Here is a 20,706-nt window from a genome sequence, read left to right as displayed (position 1 = left end):
CACAGCAGCGCCGTTGATGGTGCTGCTGTGGAGAATCGATTCTAGAACATAAATTACTGGTATCGGAAGAATCGATATTTCAATATCGATCCGCACACCACTACTCTCCAACGTTCACTCCCTGGACTATAAAATGGATTATCTGTGGCTCCAGCATTCAACCCAGCGTGACGTAAAGAACTGTTGTGTTTTCATCATCACGGAAACGTGCACGAACTCGGCTGAAGTGAGCCGCCACTGCTCACCACCAGAGATGGGCAGTAACGCGTTACTGTAATCTGATTACTTTTTTCAAGTAACGAGTAAAGTAAGGGATTACTATTGCAAAAACGGTAATTAGATTACCGTTACTTTCCCGTAGGAACGCTGCGTTACTGCGTTACTAAAACCGTGATTTTTTTTTTGCGAGAATGTCTCATGACAGTGACGTAAGCGAGTGCGCCGTTAGTGACAACAGCTGTGTGCAGATCAACAATGGATCATATATCGAGTGCGGAGAGAGTATGAGCGTGCAGCGTTTAAAGCGTGGAAGTACTGACCTTACTTTGAGTTTGATTCCATAAAAAGTGACAAAAACATTAGTGTCCGCTGTGCGTGGGAAGAAAACTTCTTTTTACAGCGAAAAAAACCTTAAACAACCTCCGAGTGCGCAACGATGTAATGGGAAATTCACAGAGAAACTCGTGGATTCTTCACCTGACTGCTGCGGCACACCTGCACCAGGGTAAACCTCTGCCTACCGCAGTCCTGCTTTACAGGTGAAAATAGAGCAACAGGACCGCTGAGTCTTTGATTTTATTTATTTTCTGCTGTGTTTTACTTGCATCTATTTGAAAGACTGAGTGTAAACACAAAAAATATTTTATTTTATGTGCTGGAATGTGCAGAAAAAAGGTTTAAATGTTAAACTAATTTCTTCCAGTCAGAGAATGTTGCATATAATTAAATTTTTACTTGATGCATAAAGTTAAAAGATTAAAACTGATAAAACAAGTTTTAAAAAAGGACTTTTCCATTTGATTACATTTTGTATGATGGATTATGCAGAGAAAGTAGAATTGGGCTGAAAGATTTATCGCTTTATCACCTATTCAGGTTGTAAATCATGTTTTTAAAAAGTAACTAAGTAACTAAGTAATTAATTACTTTTGAAAATAAGTAATCAGTAAAGTAACGGGATTACTTTTTGGGGGAAGTAATCAATAATTAGTTACTGATTACTTTTTTCAAGTAACTTGACCAACACTGCTCACCACAGGTGGAATTTTTAATATTAAAGTGTCATCTTTTCTATTCACTGAGAGAGTTTTCCTCGATACTTGTTATAGCACTGTATCTCCCACCAAATGCTAATGCTAACATGGCACTAGCAGAGCTGTCTCCAGCTATCAACGAGCTCCAGACTGCACACCAGTAAGCTTTTCTTTTTGTAGTCAGTGATTTCAACCATGCGAATCTCAAGACAGTCCTCTCCAAATTCCATCAACACGTGAACTTTCTAACCAGAAAAAGAACTGCCTGGATACAGTTTACACTAACGTGTGCGGAGCCTACAAGGCAGTTCTGTGCCTGCACATCGGCTCATCTGACCATGCCACTGTGTTGCTGCTGCCCACCTACACATCACTGCTGAAACGCACAAGACCTGCCAGGAAAACCATCAGAGTCTGGCCGAGTGGGGCTGTCTCAGGGCTTCAGAACTGCTTCGAGTGCACAGACTGTAACATGTACAGAGGCAGCCACCCAAAATGGCTTCTTGGACCTGGATGAGTTCACTGTGACTTGCTACATCAGTAAGTGCACAGAGACGGTCTCCAAAAACATCACCACGAGAGCCAATGAGAAGCCCTGGTTCACTGCAGTGGTACGTGCATGTCTGAGAGAGAGAGATGCTGTTTTCCGGTCTGGAGATAAAATGGCTCTCAGAACAGCCAGAGCCTACCTCTCTCGCACCATCCGACAAGCAAAGCGCGCACATGCACAAAAGATCCAGAGCCACTTCCACAACACAAAAAAACTCTTGCAGGTTATGGCAGGGCATTCAGGCCGTCAGATAGTACAAGCCTGCATCAAACAGCTGTGAAGTGCTTCGAGAGACTTGTCATGGCACATGTGAAGGGCAACCTCCTCTGTTCACTGGATCTGCTGCAGTTTGCATACCGGCCGAACAGGTCGACCGAGGATGCTACTTCCACTGCACTTCACCTCTCCCTCTCCCACCTGGACAAGAAAGATGCCTGTTCATAGACTTTAGCTCAGCATTCAACACGACTGTTCCACAAAAACTGTTAGACAAATTTAGCAAGTTGAGACTGAGCACCTCTCTCTGCCACTGGATACTAGAGTTCCTGTCAGAGAGGCCTCAGTCCGTCCGAATCTGTGACAATCTCGCTCCACCCACACGCCAGTCAGCATCCACGGTTCCACGGCAGAGACTGTTAACCGCATGTCAACCGCAAGTTCCTGGGAGTTGACATCTCAGACCACCTCACCTGGACCACCACCTCCATCACCAAAAAGGCCCAGCAGCGCCTCCACTTCCTAAGACGCCTGAAGCGGGCCAACCTTCCTCCTTCCATTCTCACCATGTTCTACAGGGGCACCATAGAGAGCGTTCTGACCAGCTGCATCTCCGTGTGGTTTGGAAACTGCCAAGTCGCGACCTCAGCTAGCTACAAAGGATTGTTAAAGCAGCTGCCAAGATCAGAACATCTCTCCCACTGCTACAGGACATCTTCCACAAGCGCTGCACCAGTAAGGCCTCCTGTATTGTGCTTGACCCCTCACACCCCTCACATGGACTCTTTTCTCTCCTTCCATCCGGACGCTATCGCAGTATTGGGCCACATCCTCCAGACTGCGGGAAAGCTTTTTCCCACAAGCCATCAGACTCTTGAACTCACTACCGGCTCTCCCACTTCCCCCCCACCGCACACACCCACACAAACCATTAACTGATTCTATTGCACTTTACACACCACTACCTCTGACATGCTGTTCTATGGACAATTTTTATTCCCAAGAAAATCTGCTCAAGTTTACAAGCTGCTACACTGTTCACTTTAAACCACTCTAAACTGTGAATTGTAAAATGCAAATTTTATAACATTATCTCTTTTATTGAGAAAGCAATTGAACACGACAGTAGTATGGCTTTTTACACTATCTTTGCTTTCACATTTTTTAACTTATAGTTGAAAAGAAAAAAGAGGGAAAAAAAGGGGAAAAAAAGACTTGGGTTAGGAGGTAGCAGGGTGGGTAAGTTCGCATAATACTCAGAGCTTTAAGGTAAAAAAAAGCATGGTTCATAAAAAAATCACACCTCACAGGCTTAACATATTCTGTCCATTTAGACCATATTCTGTGAAAGGTATCCCTCTGAACTTTAAGAGAAAATGACAATTTTTCCATCGTATAGATCTCTTGTACAGAGTGTATCCAATCTTCCATCGTTGGTGGTTCAGGCTTAAGCCATCTCCTCGTAAGAGGCTTTTTACTTGCGGCCAGTAGGGTATACAAGAGTCTTCTATCACTGGAATTCAGTTTATCCACTGGTACATAACACAAAAATATGGTCTCAAAGGTTAAAGGAAAAACAAATGAAAAAACAATTTGTAGATGTTCATGGATTAGAGACCAATACTGGCGAATAACTTTGCAATCCCAAAAGATATGGAAATGGTTAGCTCCATCTCCCCCATATCTCCAACATTTATCACCAATTCCTCGATATCTTTGTTGAGCAGGGGTGATGAAAAATCTCATAATGCTTTTCCAGCAAAATTCACGCCAAACATTAGACCCAGTGGTAGCCCACTGTATCATGCATGCGTGGCCCCAGCACTCCTCTGTAATTGACAAATTACCTTCTTTTCCCCACATTGCTGTAATATACAGAGTGCTGTCATTTTTACACCGCAGGATGCTGTTATATAGTTTGGAAATAATTTTACTTTGCGCTCCAGATTTGGTTAATAATAAAAATGTTTCTACAATTTGTAATTCGTTTAGGTTCACTTTTAAGTTTTGATTAAAATAATTTCTGACCTGTAGATATCTAAAGAAGTCGTCTGAGCCTAAATCATGTTTACTCCTTTCAAAGCTTTGGCATGCCCCCTTGTGGACAAATGAATAATAATTAGTTATACCTTTTGAAATCCGGTTTTTGAATCTATTATCGTACTGATTTGGGATAAAATCTGAATCATATGCACACCATCTTAAAACCTTGGAGGCATTTTCCAAACCGCAAATTTGTATTACTTTTTTCCAAGCAGATATTATTATTTGTAGTATGGGTTCATCTGCCATGTGTATTTTATTCTGCAATTTTATGTCCAATATTAAAGCTGTAACTGGTTTTCCTTTAACTATTGTTCCTTCAACATCTTTCAATCCGGCAGTGTAATCTGGACAACAGAGACATATCAATGGTCTTAATTGAGCTGCACAATAATATTCTCGTAGACAAAGAAGCCCACGACCTTCCTTTTCTTTCTTTAGTTGGAGCGTTTATATTTAACTCTAGTACCTGCTCCGGACCTGCTCTGTCGCCGCCACTGCCTCCCGCGTGGTCGGCCTCCAGACCGGCTCTGTCGCTGCTGCCACTGCCGTCAGCGTTGTTGGCCGCCTGAATTGTTTCCTCGCCGCCGCTGCCTTCTACGTGGCCGGCCTCCGGACCCGTTTCATCTCTGTCGCTGGCCCCCGGGTTGGCCACCTGTACTGCTCGGACTCCTGTGCTGTGCTGTTTTGTTTTGGTGTCAGTGAGGGCACTAATGAATGTCACAAAGGCACATTGCAATGTAAACACTTTCACCAAGTAGAAAACCAATGGAGTGATACACCTCCTGTTGTCAGACCTGCAGGTTTATCCCTGTGGTGTTCTCCTCTGTCTTTGTGTGGAAAAACACTTTTTTTTTACTGGCACACATAATTTGTGGGACATCTTATTGCGACACCTGATTGTTCTCTCATTTAAGTTTTATTAATATTTTTGATTGATTGTACAAAATTAAACAACAGCAGGTGTATTGGCTGCATTTTTAGATAAATAGTTGTATATGGTCACAAAATGTGTGCATATGTTTTCAAAATGTACAATTTATATTTGCATTTCAAGTTATAATATATATATAATTTACTCAACTTGTCTGTGGTTTTTTTACAGTAAAAAAAAATACTACTAGGATTTTAAGTTTTTGTGTGACTTCAGGAGAGTAATACTAATACAGTATGTCAATGAAAAAACAACTAAATTAAGACACGTGAGGTTGAGCTGGAAAAAAAACATGATACCAAACAAGGCAAAGGGGAAAAAACCCCAAAATGAAACAATTTGAAGGTGAAATACAAATGTAAAATCAAAAGGAGTCAAAAATGGCCAGTTATATTTTGGTCCTCAGAGGGTTAATCCAACAAATCATTTTTGTTCATGACAGTGCAGATTTCTGACATTTTGTGTAATTTAAGCATGTAACAATTTGATTTTTTTCTACCAAAAAACTTGGACTTGTGACTTGTATTTGTAAATGAACCGCTCCATGTTGTGTAGCTTTCTGGATTTTATACTTATTGGGCTACATATTTATTTATTATACAGGCTATATAGTACATAGAATCAAAACTCACATGTTTTATATAACTAAAGTGTTTAATTATGTAGGCTACAGAAAATAATTAAGTTACAGACTATATTTATATGAAAAACGTGTATACTTACTGCGTTTGAATCATTTCCACCATATGTAACCACCTGCATATGTGTTTGAAAAAAGGCTTTATTTTGCCACCCAATTTGATTTCTTTGCCCCCCTCAGAAAATTTCTCTACATCCACCCCTGCGTGTTAGAACAGCGGGTCTCCGGTGTCTGGCAACCGCTCGCCTTTTTCATTCACACGCTCAGGGACAGTGAGCGCAAATATAGTGTTTTTGACAGGAAGTTACTGGCCCTACACCTCGCGACGTGACATTTTTGAGGGTCGTAGCTTTCATAAACCCTTGACATTTGCAATGTCCAAGGTCTCTGACCCGTGGAGCGTGAGCCAACAGCGCCAGTTGGCAGCCATTTCCAAGTTTACGACAGACATTCAGCACGTGGCTGGTAAGTCTAACTGCGTGGCTGACTGTCTGTTGACCGTGCTGGTTTCTCCCGTTTATGTCGGCATAGACTGACGCTATGGCCGCTGACCAGCGTGCTAACCTGGACGTCCTTGCCTTTCAGTCTGAGCAAACGGGCCTTGCACTGGAGGACTGACCCATGTGGAACGGTGGGCCTAGCCTGCTTTGCGATGTTTCCACCGACCGTCCACGTCCGGTAGTTCCCCTTTTTGGCGCCTCTTTGTGGCGTTGTTGCATTTTTGACTCAGTAAGTACACGTCCTCTCTCATCCAGGTGTCCGGGCCTCAGTCAAGCTGGTCAGCTCTAGGTTCGTTTGGTCGGCCCCTCGCAAATCGGTGAAAGACTGGGCAGCGGCGTACATCCCATGCCAACGCAGGGAAGCGTTTTGATCAGGTGCATGTGGACCTGGTTGGTCCTCTGCCACAGTCGCAAGGTTTCACGGACCTTTTGACTGTAGTGGACGACCTGGTGGCCCGAGGCAGTGCCTCTGGTATCCACTACAGCATCAGCGGTGGCCAGGGCATTTTCGTCAACGTCGGTTTCGTGCTTCGTCGTCATGTAAGCAAAATCAAAAATAGTATGGTACCAAAAATTGTTTTTTAGTTTAGCAGAACTTGAAATGTTTGTCCGTAGGTAAACAATTAGTATTGCACACTCAAAAAAAACCAAAGTTATTCTTAGTACTGTGTACTTGCAATGACTATGTTGTCCTAACATAGTTATCTTTACGTAAGCTTTACATTTTTTGAGGCAACGAGTTTCCATACATTGTTTAAGTTCAGAGAAATAACTCAGAATAAATAAGTTGCCCTAACTTATTTATCTTAAGTAATTTTTACTTTGTTTTTTGTTAAATTTTTTAAAAGCTGTGGGAACTAATTTGATTTTACAGTGGATCTGAATAAGGGCCTTAGGTTACACACAGCACAGCAGGACACTCGGGAATCTTTCATTGTTTTTCTTGGAACGTAGCTGCCACAAGAAAGCAGGATTTTTAGCACCTGAAGAACAGCTGAAAGTGCAGTTATAGGAGTGCCTAGTGTTGAAAGGGAAATGTAAAGTGATGTGCAAAACATGGTGAGTGTACAACTGTAAGGAAAACAAATTGCAGTTGTCCTACTTAAGGTAATCTATATCCATAATAAACCAAAACAATAGGTGTACTTTTTTGTGAGTGACTGACAGACTTTTAATCTTCGACACTAGGCACTGCTGGAAACTTTCTATTTCATCCCTCGATAAAGACAAAGAAGAAGTTGACTTTAATTAGCTGACCCTTATTACTGTAAATACAGACAGAGAATATATGTGGTTAGTTATACTGATATGATGTGGCTTATGTTATTTAGAGTATTCACCCCAAAAAATACACACTCCATTTTCAACAGTTTAGGTGAGGGGTTGGAGGTGTGCTGTACTCAGACTATACTATCCACCCCCAGTGAATTATTTCTTTATTTCTAATCATAAAGATTAAACATTCAAATGTGTTCCAATATGTTTAATTGCTTTACTTTATACACAAATGTAAGTTAATCTTGTTTCCCCATTCAGGTGATTGCTGCTCTGCATGTCTGGTTTTTAGTTTGACTTCCCTTGTTTTCTCTCCCCTCATTTGAAGTATTTATTTGATGGAGTCAAACCTCATCTGGTTTCGCCATGAAAGGCCATTCATTTGTTCATGAAAGTTATTTCAATCCACCTCTCCCCTACATCTAAAAATTAAAAAAAAAAAAAAAACAATTATTAAGGCACTGGTAATGGCAGCAGGAAATCATCATGAAATATCTGAACCAACCTACTTGGTGGTCAGTGGTTGGTTGTCCTTGTCCTTGTTTCGCTTGAGAATTTGACAACAAGAGACAGGAGCTGGGGTCCATTCAATAAAGCCCCTCAGCAGTACAGTTTGCTTGCTATTGTAACACAACCAGAGAGAGAGAGAGAGAGGACCCTTTCACAGAGGGTCGATCTTTTTGATTGCACTAAGGTAACAGAGTATATATAAAAATATTAAACACAATTTCATAACTTAATTTACTACAAGATTAAATAATTAAATTAAGTCAGTGGGCTTTGATCAGTGGTTGTTGATCAATGGTCATGACAGTTTGCATATTAATGATCATAAACTGACCTCCCAGCCCATTGTTCATTCAGTGGTGCTGGTTTCAGTCATTGTGCAAATGTCCTGTTTATAAGGTTGGAAACCTGCAGATGAACAGAATCAACTTTTTGGGATTTACTTACCTGAATGACTGAGCATGCATCAAGACACTGCTATACAAGCTGTACACCGACTACTTTACATCGCATCAAAGTCATATCTTCAGTGCTGTCCCATGAAAAGATACCAGTTATGTGTGTTCCTGTGCTTCCCTCTAGAGGACAGCTACTATAATAACATGGCAAGTGCAGTAACCTGCTAGGCTCTGTAGCGAGGGGGTAAAAGTTAAAACTCTAGGATGAGACTAGTGGATATGAACTTGACTTGTTAAACTGTCATTGCACACAGCCAGAAAAGTTAAAGGGAAAATATCTCTGTATCTTTTAGGTAAATGTTTAGCATCTGAAAGTCTTAAAATAATTTGTCATAAACCTTCAATTTAAATTTGTGAATTTAAAAGGTGGACTTGACTTTATGATTACCATCATTTGTCAGCACAGGATTTAGTCAGCGCACTTCCTGCCATAAATGTCGAGCTTATGGATACATGTAAAAACATAAACCAAAAAAAACCCCATTATTATTATTATACCGTAATCATCCATAATGACCTGGCAATGCAAATTATTTTATTTTTTAGTAGTAAAGGACTCGCTGTAACAGCATATACTTTAATAATGAATATCCATGAAAAACGTTACACACAGTATATTTTAATGCTTGTACTGCTTCAGTTCCTCAGGCAGGGTGGGGCAGCATCAGGGGTGGTGGGGGAGGTGGGCGGAGTTAGCCGGATGAGAGACAGTTGAGTCTGGGATGGGCCAATAGAAGACTTCCTGGCAACTGAGCTATGAAATAAAAATTGGTAATGGTTAACTGACTTGATACAGGAACTAAAAATCTTCACATTCATTCATAGCCTTGGAAATTAGTTTATTGCTCTGTTGTTGGTTTTTGTTTTGTTTTGTTTTTTTGTTTTGTTTTTTAAAGCAGCTCTCCGTAAACCTAGGAAATTTTACAATTCATCATTTATTCATTTAACCTTAATTAGTAATGATTTCATTAATTTCTTCACAAATACAATTTTAACCATCAGAGAAAAATATTCATAACCATCCCACAGACCTATAGCTATTTACAGCTAACACTAGTTACATTTATTTAGACTCTTTTTCTCCAATTGATCTTTCTGAGTTAACTTCAATAATTACTTCCTCCAAACCATCAACGTGTCTTTTAGACCCCATTCCTACAAAACTGCTCAAAGAAGTCCTGCCATTAGTTAATGCTTCAATATTAAATCTGATCAACCTATCTCTAATAATCGGCTATGTACCACAGGCCTTCAAGCTGGCTGTAGTTAAACCTTTACTCAAAAAGCATCTCTAGACCCAGCAGTCTTAGCTAATTATAGGCCAATCTCCAACCTTCCTTTCATATCAAAAATCCTTGAAAGAGTAGTTGTCAAACAGCTAACAGATCATCTGCAGAGGTTTATTTGAAGAGTTTCAGTCAGGTTTCAGAGCTCAGCACAGCACAGAAACAGCTTTAGTGAAGGTTACAAATGATCTTCTTATGGCCTCTGACAGTGGACTCATCTCTGTGCTTGTCCTGCTAGACCTCAGTGCAGCGTTCGATACTGTCGACCATAATATCCTATTAGAGCGATTAGAACATGCTGTAGGTATTACAGGTACTGCACTGCAGTGGTTTGTATCATATCTATCTAATAGACTCCAGTTTGTGCATGTAAATGGAGAGTCCTCTTCACACACTGAGGTTAATTATGGAGTTCCACAGGGTTCAGTGCTAGGACCAATTCTGTTTACATTATACATGCTTCCCTTAGGCAGTATCATTAGAAGACATAGCATACATTTACACTGCTATGCAGATGACACCCAGCTCTATCTGTCCATGAAGCCAGATAACACACACCAATGAGTTAAACTGCAGGAATGTCTTAAAGACATAAAGACCTGGATGGCCGCTAACTTTCTGCTTCTAAAGTGAGATAAAACTAAAATGATTGTAGTTCACCTTAAAAATCTTATAAACAGGGTGTCTAACCAGACTGTGAGGAAAGTTGTTCTTGACTAATAAATGTCCCTAAATATGCATATTAAACAAATATTTGCTTTCTTCCATTTGCGCATTATCTCTTAAATTCTATCTCAGTGATTAAAAAGGAAAGAACAACAACAACATACATTATTATCAGGTTGTCGTAAAAACTGTGAAAAGCCTGTAGTTGTATCCAAAATGCTGCAGCACAGAGAGAGCCAACACCAAGTGAGAGCACCTCCCTTTTTCAGAGAGTGGTTGTTGTTTGGGGTGGCTTTACGTCAGGAGTTAGAGGCAGTCATCTGCTAGTTAGAATGCTGGTGGTTTGATTCCTGGCTGCCCCAATCTGCATGTCAAATATCCTTGGACAAGATACTAACCCCAAGCTGCTCTACAGTGCATCCATTAGAGCAGTGGTTCCCAAAGTCTGGGAGCACAGCCATTGCAAGGGCGGCGTGGTATGAACAAAAAAAAGAATGCTTGGGCATTGCTTCCATAAGAGACGGGGCAAAGCGGAAGATGAAGCATCGCCAAATACACTTCCAAACCAACTTCTTTCCAAGCCAAAGACTGGAAAATATGATGAAGGATATCTTGCTTTTGGCTTCACCTGCACAACGTTGGTGCCACGGTAGGTATCCCTGGCAGAATTTGTTTCCCCTGCGTCGGGAGCACACGCTGGGCTGTCCACATCATGGACCAACAGATTCCAACAGTTGTTTTGCACAGAGAGGCATTTTTTGAAAAATATCTATTGCATCAATTGATAGCAGTGTTGAATGTTAGTACACGGTAAAAAAACAAAACAACCACATGCAAAATAATGACACCATAAAGATGGTTTGTTTTTCTGTTATTTAAAAGAGGTAGTAGTTTATTTTACTCCAACCTGTAATTTGTTGCAGTTTACTTTTATTAGTTTCATTGTTTACAAAAGGTGTGAAATAAACTGCAGTGGGATTTTCTTGTAAAACAAAGAGGGGCCTAGCAAAAACCGTTTGGGAACCACTGCAATAGAGGATAAATGCTAGATAGTAAGCACTTGTGAAAAAAGTGCTTGGGTTAAAGAGGCAAGTTGTATGAAGTGCCTTGATTTCTCAGGGAGCAGATTCCTCTGCTTCCATGGCTGTTCCCAGGACCCAGACTCAGTGCTGGAAATTATAATTATCTGCTCTTTACCTTTCTTCCTTGTCCTCCTGCTGCTGTCCATCCACAGAGCTCTCTGTCATGTGATCAGCACTTCTGTTGTCATCAAGTTCTTCCTCCACATTGCTACCCACTGGACATCCCAAAGGCCAGCGCAGCTCCCCACTCTCCTGTTCACTGTGGTCTGTGGGCTCCACAACAATAGAGGGAAGACGCTCCCTCCTATAAACAAAGTCTTCGGGATAATCTGACTCTTCATTCATGTTGGCTTCAGGGAAGATCTGGTCAGGGAACAAATTCACAATGCTCTTAAAAAATGTAAATTGAAAATAAGTAACTGTAAGGACTGAAAGTCATGTGCTCATAAATAATACAATCTTATTTCAGTAGATGATGTTCTCAGCCTCCTTAGTTTTTTCAGGTACTGAAATAAATGCCAACTGGTTACAAATTAACAGAATTATTATTATTATTATTATTATAAAAAGGAATGAAATGAAAACCACAGTGAAGATGCTACTCAGACAAGCTCTGCAGCATCAATTACACGGCTGATATTCTGAAAAGTTGAAATTTTGAAACAAAATAAAGAGAGAAACAGACCTAAATGACTTTGAAGAAGGTTTCATTACATGTGATAGCAATATCAGTGAGCGACTGCTCAACATGTGTTTCATCAGGCACAGTGACATAAATGGCTGTAACTGTTAAATGGTTTACTTTTGTTAAACCCACTGAATTAAAATGAAAGTCTGGGCTTTAATTACATCTCATGTGGTGGTGTTAACTGTAAAAACTGTCATTAGATCCAGCCTAAAATGTTCCTCTTTGGCAAAGTATATAGTTAGGGCTGGATCAGGTGAGTCCTGAGTCCTGCAATAAGCTGCTGTTTCTTCTCCACTCATGTGTTTATACACCACTCTGCATTTAACCATTAATTATTATTAATCTGCTCTTTTCAACAGGGTGTCCTTTGTCCCATCTTCCTCCCCTCACTCCCAGCCAGTTGAGGCAGTTAGCCGCCCCTCCCTGAGCCTGGTTGTGCAGGAGGTTTTCTTCTTGTTACGAGGGAGTTTTTCCTTCCCACTGTTGCCAAAGTGCTTGTTTACAGCGGTTCATATGATTGTTGGGATTTTCTCTGCTTGTGCTTGTGTTGAATGTTAATGTGCCTTAACCTCCTAAGACCCGAACTCTTCCACAGCATGCATTTTTTTTTGGAAAATATTTTTATTGAAAAAAGAAAACAACAGCACTTGCAGTTACCAAAATACAATCAACCTTTCTTCATTTTCCTAAGTAAATATACATAAATATATATATATGAAAAAAAAAACACAACGAACAGGAATCCCAAATACAGCAATCAGAGGACAAGGATGAAGAGTTACCCCAAGAACAGTTGACATAATAGCAAAATACCCTGTCCAGAAACCTTCCAGCTCAGGACACAGAAAAAACATGTGGCTAAGGTGACAAGGAGAACCATGGCATTTATCACATTTATTTTCCACTTCTGGATACAATTCAGAAAGTCTAGACTTAGAGAAATGCGCCCTGTGTATGACCTTAAATTGAATAAGTCCAAGACGAGCACAGGAGGTGGAAGATCGTACCCTCGCTATAGCCTGTTCCCAAGACTCCTCATGTATTCGAATTCCCAGTTCTCCTTCCCATGTACACTTAAGCTTAACATTAGAGTGGTTACTAAAAGACAGGATAGCATCATAGAGTTTCAAAATGGTTCCTCTGTGATGAGGAATAAATGATAACGTAGTTTCCCACTGCTGTTCTGGAGGCAAAGAGGGGAAATTTGGAAAACACTTGGCAACAAAATTTCGAATTTGAAAATAGCGAAACAAATGGGTCATAGGGAGATTATAACGAGAAGACAAGTTGGGAAAACTATCGAAAACACCATCCACATATAAATGTTTGAACTGTTTTATACCCTTGTCACACCACACTGAAAATGTCGAGTCCAAAAGTGAAGGGGGAAACAAATGGTTGTCGCTTAGAGGACCTGAGGAAGACGGCATTACAAAATTAAAGTGACGTCTAAACTGAAACCAGATTTTGACTGTGTTAAGAACCACCTGATTATCAGTGTACAGAGAGGGTCTTACGGGTAAAGAGGAATAGAGCAAAGCCGGTAAAGAAGAGCCCTTACATGATGACAGCTCCAATTTACACCACGAGGAACCAGAAGATTTTAGCCAGTAGCAAAGTTTATGGATGTGAGCGGCCCAGTAGTAGACTAAAAAATTAGGTAATGCAAGTCCTCCACTAAATCTGCATCGCTGCAGCAAAGTTTTAGAGACCCTAGGTGGCTTCCCTCCCCAAATGAAAGAACCAATAATCTTGTCCAGTGAAACAAAAGAAATTTTCGGCAAAAATAAGGGAATTGACTGAAATAAAAATAAAAATTTTGGTAAGATGTTCATTTTAACAACATTAATCTTACCGATTAAAGAAAGGGGGAGATTACCCCATCTTTGAATATCAGATGCGATCCTTGATATAAGAGGAGACAAATTTTCTGATTTAAGGCCAGCTAGAGAGCGAATCACGTTAATCCCTAAGTACTTAAACCCAGATGGACTGAGACGAAAGGGTAGATCGGACTGTTGAAGTTGTCGTGCTGCCGTATTAACAGGAAAACACTCACTTTTCCCCAAATTTAATTTATAACCTGAAAACGAACTGAAGTTCTCCAGAATACTTAAAACAGCAGGGATGGAGCATGCAGGGTCAGTCATATATAATAACAAGTCATCCGCATACAATGATACTTTATGTGTAATTCCATTACGGATGATTCCCCTGAATACAGAAGAAGATCTCAATGTAATAGACAGAGGCTCGATGGCAATGGCAAAGAGTAAGGCAGACAAAGGGCAACCTTGACGACAACCACGACCCAGCGCAAAATAATCAGAGTAAACATCATTAGTATGAGCACTGGCTTTAGGGGATGAATAAAGAAGCCGAATCCAGGAAATAAATTTATCGCCAAAACCAAATTTCTCTAAAACTGCAAACAAGTACTCCCACTCCACCCTATCGAAAGCCTTTTCAGCATCTAAAGAAATCACAAGTTCAGGAAGTTCAGATAGACGCTTTGAGTAAATAACATTAAAGAGTGTACGGGTATTAAAAAACAATTGCCGTCCCTTTATAAAGCCATTCTGCTCTTCAGATATAATTCGAGGAAGCACATCCTCAAGGCGAGATGCAATTACTTTAGCCAATACCTTTGCATCGGCATTAAGCAGAGATAATGGCCTGTAGGAACCACAGGAGGTTGGGTCCTTGTCATTTTTGAGAAGGAGCGCTATGGTTGCTTGTGTGAAAGTAGGCGGTAATGAACCCGTTTCCAAGGATTCGTTAAACACAGACAAAAGCAATGGTGCCAATTTACCAATAAATGTTTTATAAAATTCAATTGGAAACCCATCCGGGCCCGGGGCTTTATTAGACTGCATAACTGTAATAGCTTTTAATACTTCTTCAACAGATAATGGGGAGTCCAATTGCCCCGCATCATTAGCACCAATAACAGGGTTTGAAAGATTATGAAGAAATGCATTCATTTTAGCTTTATCCGTGGGAAATTCGGACCTGTACAACAAAGAGTAAAATGTTTTAAAGGTAGAATTAATTTCCAAGGGATCTGTAGTAATATTGTCATAAGAGTGTTTAATAATGGGTATCACACGCGAGGAGGCCTGACGTCGTAACTGATGTGCCAACAAGCGACTAGCCTTGTCACCATATTCGTAATATGAGCCACGACTGCGTAGTAATAAGTGCTCAGCCTCTTTGGTTGACATAAGATCAAATTCTGCTTGCAAATCAAGGCGCTGCTTCAGTAATTCTGGAGAAGGGTTCAGTGTATAACATTGATCAAGGTTACTAATTGCAGCTATAAGTTCTTTAAGCCTGGCATTAATCTTTTTATTAGCACGGACAGAGTAAGAAATAATTTGACCTCTCAGGTAGCATTTAAGAGTCTCCCATAGCAGAGAATATGAAACAGAATCATCCTGATTGAAGGACAAGAACTCCTCAATAGAGCCTGAAATAAATTCACAAAATTCTTTATCCGCCAGAAGGAGAGAGTTAAATCTCCAAAGTGGAGGACTACGTTTTTGGTTAGAAAGCTGAACATCCAATAGCAGAGGAGAATGATCAGATATTACAATACCAGAATAGTCGGAAGAATTAACACATGAATTAAGAGTTCTGTCAATGAAAAAATAATCAATCCTGGAATAAGACTGGTGGACCTGAGAGAAAAACGAAAATTTTTTGATTGAAGGGTTGCGAAATCTCCATGGATCAACAAGATCATTCTGTTTCATAAAATCTGAGAATGTTTTAGACATAGATGATGGAGTCAAATTACGAGGACTAGATCGATCCAAAATTGGATCAAAAACACAATTCAGATCACCACCAAGGATCAGCAAATGTGTATTCAGAAAGGGGATGTTACTCAGCAATCTATTAGCGAATTCAGCATCATCAAAATTCGGGGCATATACATTTACCAACAAAACCTTTTTCTGCATTAGGGTACCAGCAACAATGATGTATCTACCATTCCCATCAGCAATAACATCGGTCGAAGAGAATTGAACTTTCTTATTAATGAGAATGGCCACTCCTCTAGCTTTCGAATTAAAATTTGAGTGAAAGACCTGACCTACCCAAGGGCAATATAACCTATAATGATCCTTAATGCGAAGATGAGTCTCCTGTAAAAATGCTATGTCAGAATTTAGACGTTTCAAGTGAGTAAAAACCTTAGATCTCTTAACAGGGTTACCCATAGACAGCATGCATTTTTAATTTCTCTTTGATATTTGGGCTTATTGGGGCCCGATGAATGTAAAAACAAAGAATTACCAGATTTTATTTTTACTCATCTTTGCTTTTAAGAAAATTGAGAGCCACATATGAGGATATTCGTTTAAAATTTTGATAGAACAGTAGCAGTATATTGTCCTCATAAGTGGATATCAGGCCCATGTAGAGCAAAATTGAGTATTTTGGTCTAAATAACCTAAAATGTGATGTCCACATATGTAGACGCCAAGTCCTAGGAGGTTAAGGTAACTGTTTTTGTGAACTGGCACTATAAAAATAAAACTGAACTGAATAAAAAACCTACCTGATAGGCTTTGCTTCCTCTCCTCTGAACTGGACACTCCTCCATCTGAGATTCAACTTGAGTGAGAATGGTGTTCATACTACACACACACACACACACGTACACACACACACACACACACACACACACACACACGTACACACACACAAGATGTAAGCCAGGGGTGTGATTGCCATTGTTTTACTTCTTTTAGCAACACACTCTGTATTTGGCTTCTAGTAATCTCCTCAGTTCCCGTTCACTTGATAAAGATTTGGTGTTGGTCATCTGAATGCCATCCTCACATTTTGCGCAGGACACAGCCTCCGCAGTGGTGAAACACTCTTCGTGGATAGGGCTTGATCGGGTTACCCTGATCCCTCAGTTAGAGAAAACCTAGGCTGCTGGAGTGTTCCTTCTTTGCTCACATCTGTTTACTCTTTGTGTTTATACATCACACTGCATTTAATCATTAGTTATTAATAATCTCTGGTTCTCTTCCATAATGTGTCTGTTTTCCTGTCTTCCTCCCCTCACCCCCAACTGCTTGAGGCAGATGACTGCCTCTTCCTGAGCCTGGACTTCTTGCTGTTAAATGGCTTTTCCTTCGCACTGTTGCCAAGTCCTTGCCCAAAGGCGGACCAAGCAGGGAGTCGTTGGGGTTTTCTTCATAGTATTGTAGGGTCTTTACCTTACAGTATAAAGCACCTTGAGGCAACTTTTTCTGTGATTTAGCACTCTATAAATAAAACTGAATGGAAATGAATTACTTTCCAGAGTGTGCCTCTCTGAGATATGGTTTTTATTCCTACATGCGTAGCCTCATTGGATGTGAGACATTCCATCATTTCTTTAATCCTGTCACAAATATTTTTGAAACACTTTGGCGACATAGGGTTCAAAATTTCTAAATTGGATTTGAAAGAATATCTAACTCAAGGTATAAAAATCAAAGATAAGATATACATGACACATTTATGAAACTGTAGTGTTTATACAAGGTGCTGATGGGCATTAGTAGACTGGACTGAAATGCGTAAGGATGAAATCTGCATGTTAACTATCAGAGACCTCACACTCTCAAAGTCTAGAGATTTCCAACAGGGTTCTAGGAATGTCCAGCTTAGTTCAAGTTTACAGGAAGCAGTGGACTGAGGAATGATTTACAGGGTTTTTGCAGTAGAGAAAAATGTCAAGTGTTATATGGTATACTGTAGGTATACGGAGGGAGACAGCTTCTCCTGCTGAGTTAATCTGCAGCTAATTACTAAGTACAAGCTTGATTAATGCCTCAACCCCATGGAGGGGGGAAGGGTACAAGAACATTTGTTTTCACTACTACTAGTTTTCAAATATATGTGCTGTAATTAATATATTTGTAACAGGAAGACCAGACCTACTCATAAAGACTTTTATGGCATATTACATATAAATAAACATACAATAGGTTTCTGTATATGCATTGCCATTCATTTAGGTCTTTTGAAATACTGGTCAGCAATATTTAGTATAGTCACTGTGTAGTTCAACACAGCTCTATTCCACACATTTATTAAATAATTAATTACTTCATTTGTTGCCAGTTCAGACTGCAGTCACCACAAGGCATTTTCTATTATCATTAAGGTAAAGACCATAACACACAATTCATATCCTCAAACCTTTAGAAAGTGGGTAGGTGGAAGGTAAGAGTATTTAAATCTTGTAACTTACCTATGTGAGGCAGGAATGCAGCTCATGTTTGGCCCAAAGACTTTGCGCACAAAACTAAAAAGGTATTCCAAGGAAAATGGAAAAACCTACACTAGTTCAGTTAAAAGTTAGTTACTGGGTGCTATCAGTCACTTTCCTGTCCTTCCTGCTAATCACAGGTTCAGTTTCCTCCTCTGGTTCTCTTCCCTTCATTGTCCAACAGTGTCATGTTTAGTGACGCACGCAGCACTTGGCATACACACTGGTGTGCAAACCTCCTTTCCAATCTGACCGTCTCAGTGTCACCTTTAATTACAAACAAAACCTTGATGTAACATGTGCAGCAACACGTGACTTGGCACGTGCTGATTAACAGGTGAGCTGTCCTGGCAGCACACATTCATCCAGTTAGGGAGATTATTTTACATCATAATTAATGCTACAAGCTTACCTCCATATAGCTTCAAATATGTATTAGTCAGCAGAGTTGTTGATGTCATAGTAATAAAATTCCCAGCTAAGGCTGTGGGAACTACTATTATGAGAACAGAATTTAGTTTAAAATCATAAGAACATGTTTCATGTAATTAAACACATGAAACATGTTGGAATTCATTTGAGATAATGTTTTACTAACACCTTAGTAAATATTAATAAATTATGTGAAGCTCAATCATATCACAGGTGTTTTCAGCACCAGTCCACCGAGGGGGTAGTGCTATTCTGTAACAGTGCTATTGTCTATTTAGTGACTTGCCACTGATTATTCTAATTGAATACTTGAATACTTGTATCTGTATGCTTTTAGCAGTCACCAAGGCCCAAACTATTGAAGGCTATGGCACAGTTATATATAGAGTTTTTCTGCACCCAAGTACATTCTAAAATTTACACACATTCGTTGGGGTTGCACATCTCGCCCACAGATACTTTGGCATTACAGTGCCATATGATGAATTCAATGGTTTGGATAGCCCAGTGCTTTTATCAGCAGTGTTGGTCAAGTTACTTGAAAAAAGTAATCAGTAACTAATTACTGATTACCTCCCCAAAAAAGTAATCCCGTTACTTTACTGATTACTTATTTTCAAAAGTAATTAATTACTTAGTTACTTAGTTACTTTTTAAAAACACGATTTACAACCTGAAGAGGTGATAAAGCGATAGATCTTTCAGCCCAATTCTACTTTTTCTACATAATCCATCATACAAAATGTAATCAAATGGAAAAGTCCCTTTTTAAAACTTGTTTCTCTGACTGGAAGAAATTTGTTTAACATTTAAACCTATTTTCTGCACATTCCAGCACATAAAATAATTTTTTTTTGTGTTTACACTCAGTCTTTCAAATAGATGCAAGTAAAACACAGCAGAAAATAAATAAAGTCAAAGACTAGGGGTCCTTTTACTCTATTTTCACCTGTAAAGCAGGAGTAGGGTAGGCGGAGGTTTACCCTGGTGCAGGTGTGCCGCGGTCAGTGGAAGAATCCGCGAGTTTCTCTGTGAGTTTCCCATTACGTCGTAGCTACTCGGGGCTTGTTGGAAGTTTAGGGGTTTTTTTCGCTGTAAAAAGAAGTTTTCTTCCCACGCACAGCGGACACTAATGTTTTTGTCACTTTTTATGGAATCAAACTCAAAGTAAGGTCAGTACTTCCACGCTTTAAACGCTGCACGCTCATACTCTCTCCGCACTCGATATATGATCCATTGTTGATCTGCACACAGCTGTTGTCACAAACGTCGCACTCGCTTACGTCACTGTCATGATACATTCTCGCAAAAAAAAATCACGGTTTTAGTAACACAGTAACACAGCGTTCCTACGGGAAAGTAACAGTAATCTAGTTACCGTTTTTGCAATAGTAATCCCTTACTTTACTCGTTACTTGAAAAAGTAATCAGATTACAGTTACTGCCCATCTCTGCTTATCAGTAGTGAAAATAACCAAACCAAGAAAAACTTAATGAACGTGAACAGTTTAAAAGAGTTTGTAAATGTTTGGGATGAAATGAACAAAATGTAATTTCGAATGAATGCAAACCAAAGAAAATGAAAGGAAGACAAAGCACATGACAGAGAAAATGACAAACATTCTTATGTTAAGTCTATGCAGGTTCTCAGTCATCCAGGTCATGGTAGTCTGAAACTGGACTTTAAGTTTTTTTTAAGATATTTCATCTCAGATTGCCCCAAATAGCTGAAAATGTTAGGATGCCTGGGTCGTTGACCCAGGGTTTTGAGTTTATATATTATTTATCATTTCTATGCTTTGGTTTCTTTGTTAGAGTTATATCTTATGGTTTGTCTCTGTGTAATCCTTAGTTGCTGTCTCCCCTGTCTGCGACATCCCCGTGTCCAGTCAGTGTCTG

The 20,706-nt window shown here is 39.8% G+C and overlaps 1 protein-coding gene across 1 annotated transcript; it reads right to left on the bottom strand.

Moving 5' to 3' along the window:
• Positions 1–8,939: 8,939 nt before the first annotated feature.
• On the bottom strand, positions 8,940–18,616 carry LOC146565146 (uncharacterized). Its single transcript, XM_085288034.1, has 4 exons — positions 18,358–18,616; positions 16,666–16,744; positions 11,526–11,773; positions 8,940–9,130 (listed from the first exon to the last, which is right to left on the bottom strand). The coding sequence occupies exons 1-4, from the start codon at positions 18,381–18,383 to the stop codon at positions 9,013–9,015; spliced, it is 471 nt and encodes a 156-aa protein (XP_085144160.1). The 5' UTR covers positions 18,384–18,616; the 3' UTR covers positions 8,940–9,012.
• Between the last annotated feature and the right edge of the window lie 2,090 nt (positions 18,617–20,706).

Source organism: Mchenga conophoros, linkage group LG10, assembly GCF_057382185.1.
Source record: "Mchenga conophoros isolate Kocher_MC1m ecotype Shallow Benthic linkage group LG10, M_conophoros_male_GT1.1, whole genome shotgun sequence".
Taxonomy (NCBI): Eukaryota; Metazoa; Chordata; class Actinopteri; order Cichliformes; family Cichlidae; genus Mchenga; species Mchenga conophoros.
Note: the sequence above shows the minus strand (reverse complement) of the source record. Positions and strands in the feature narration are given on the sequence as shown.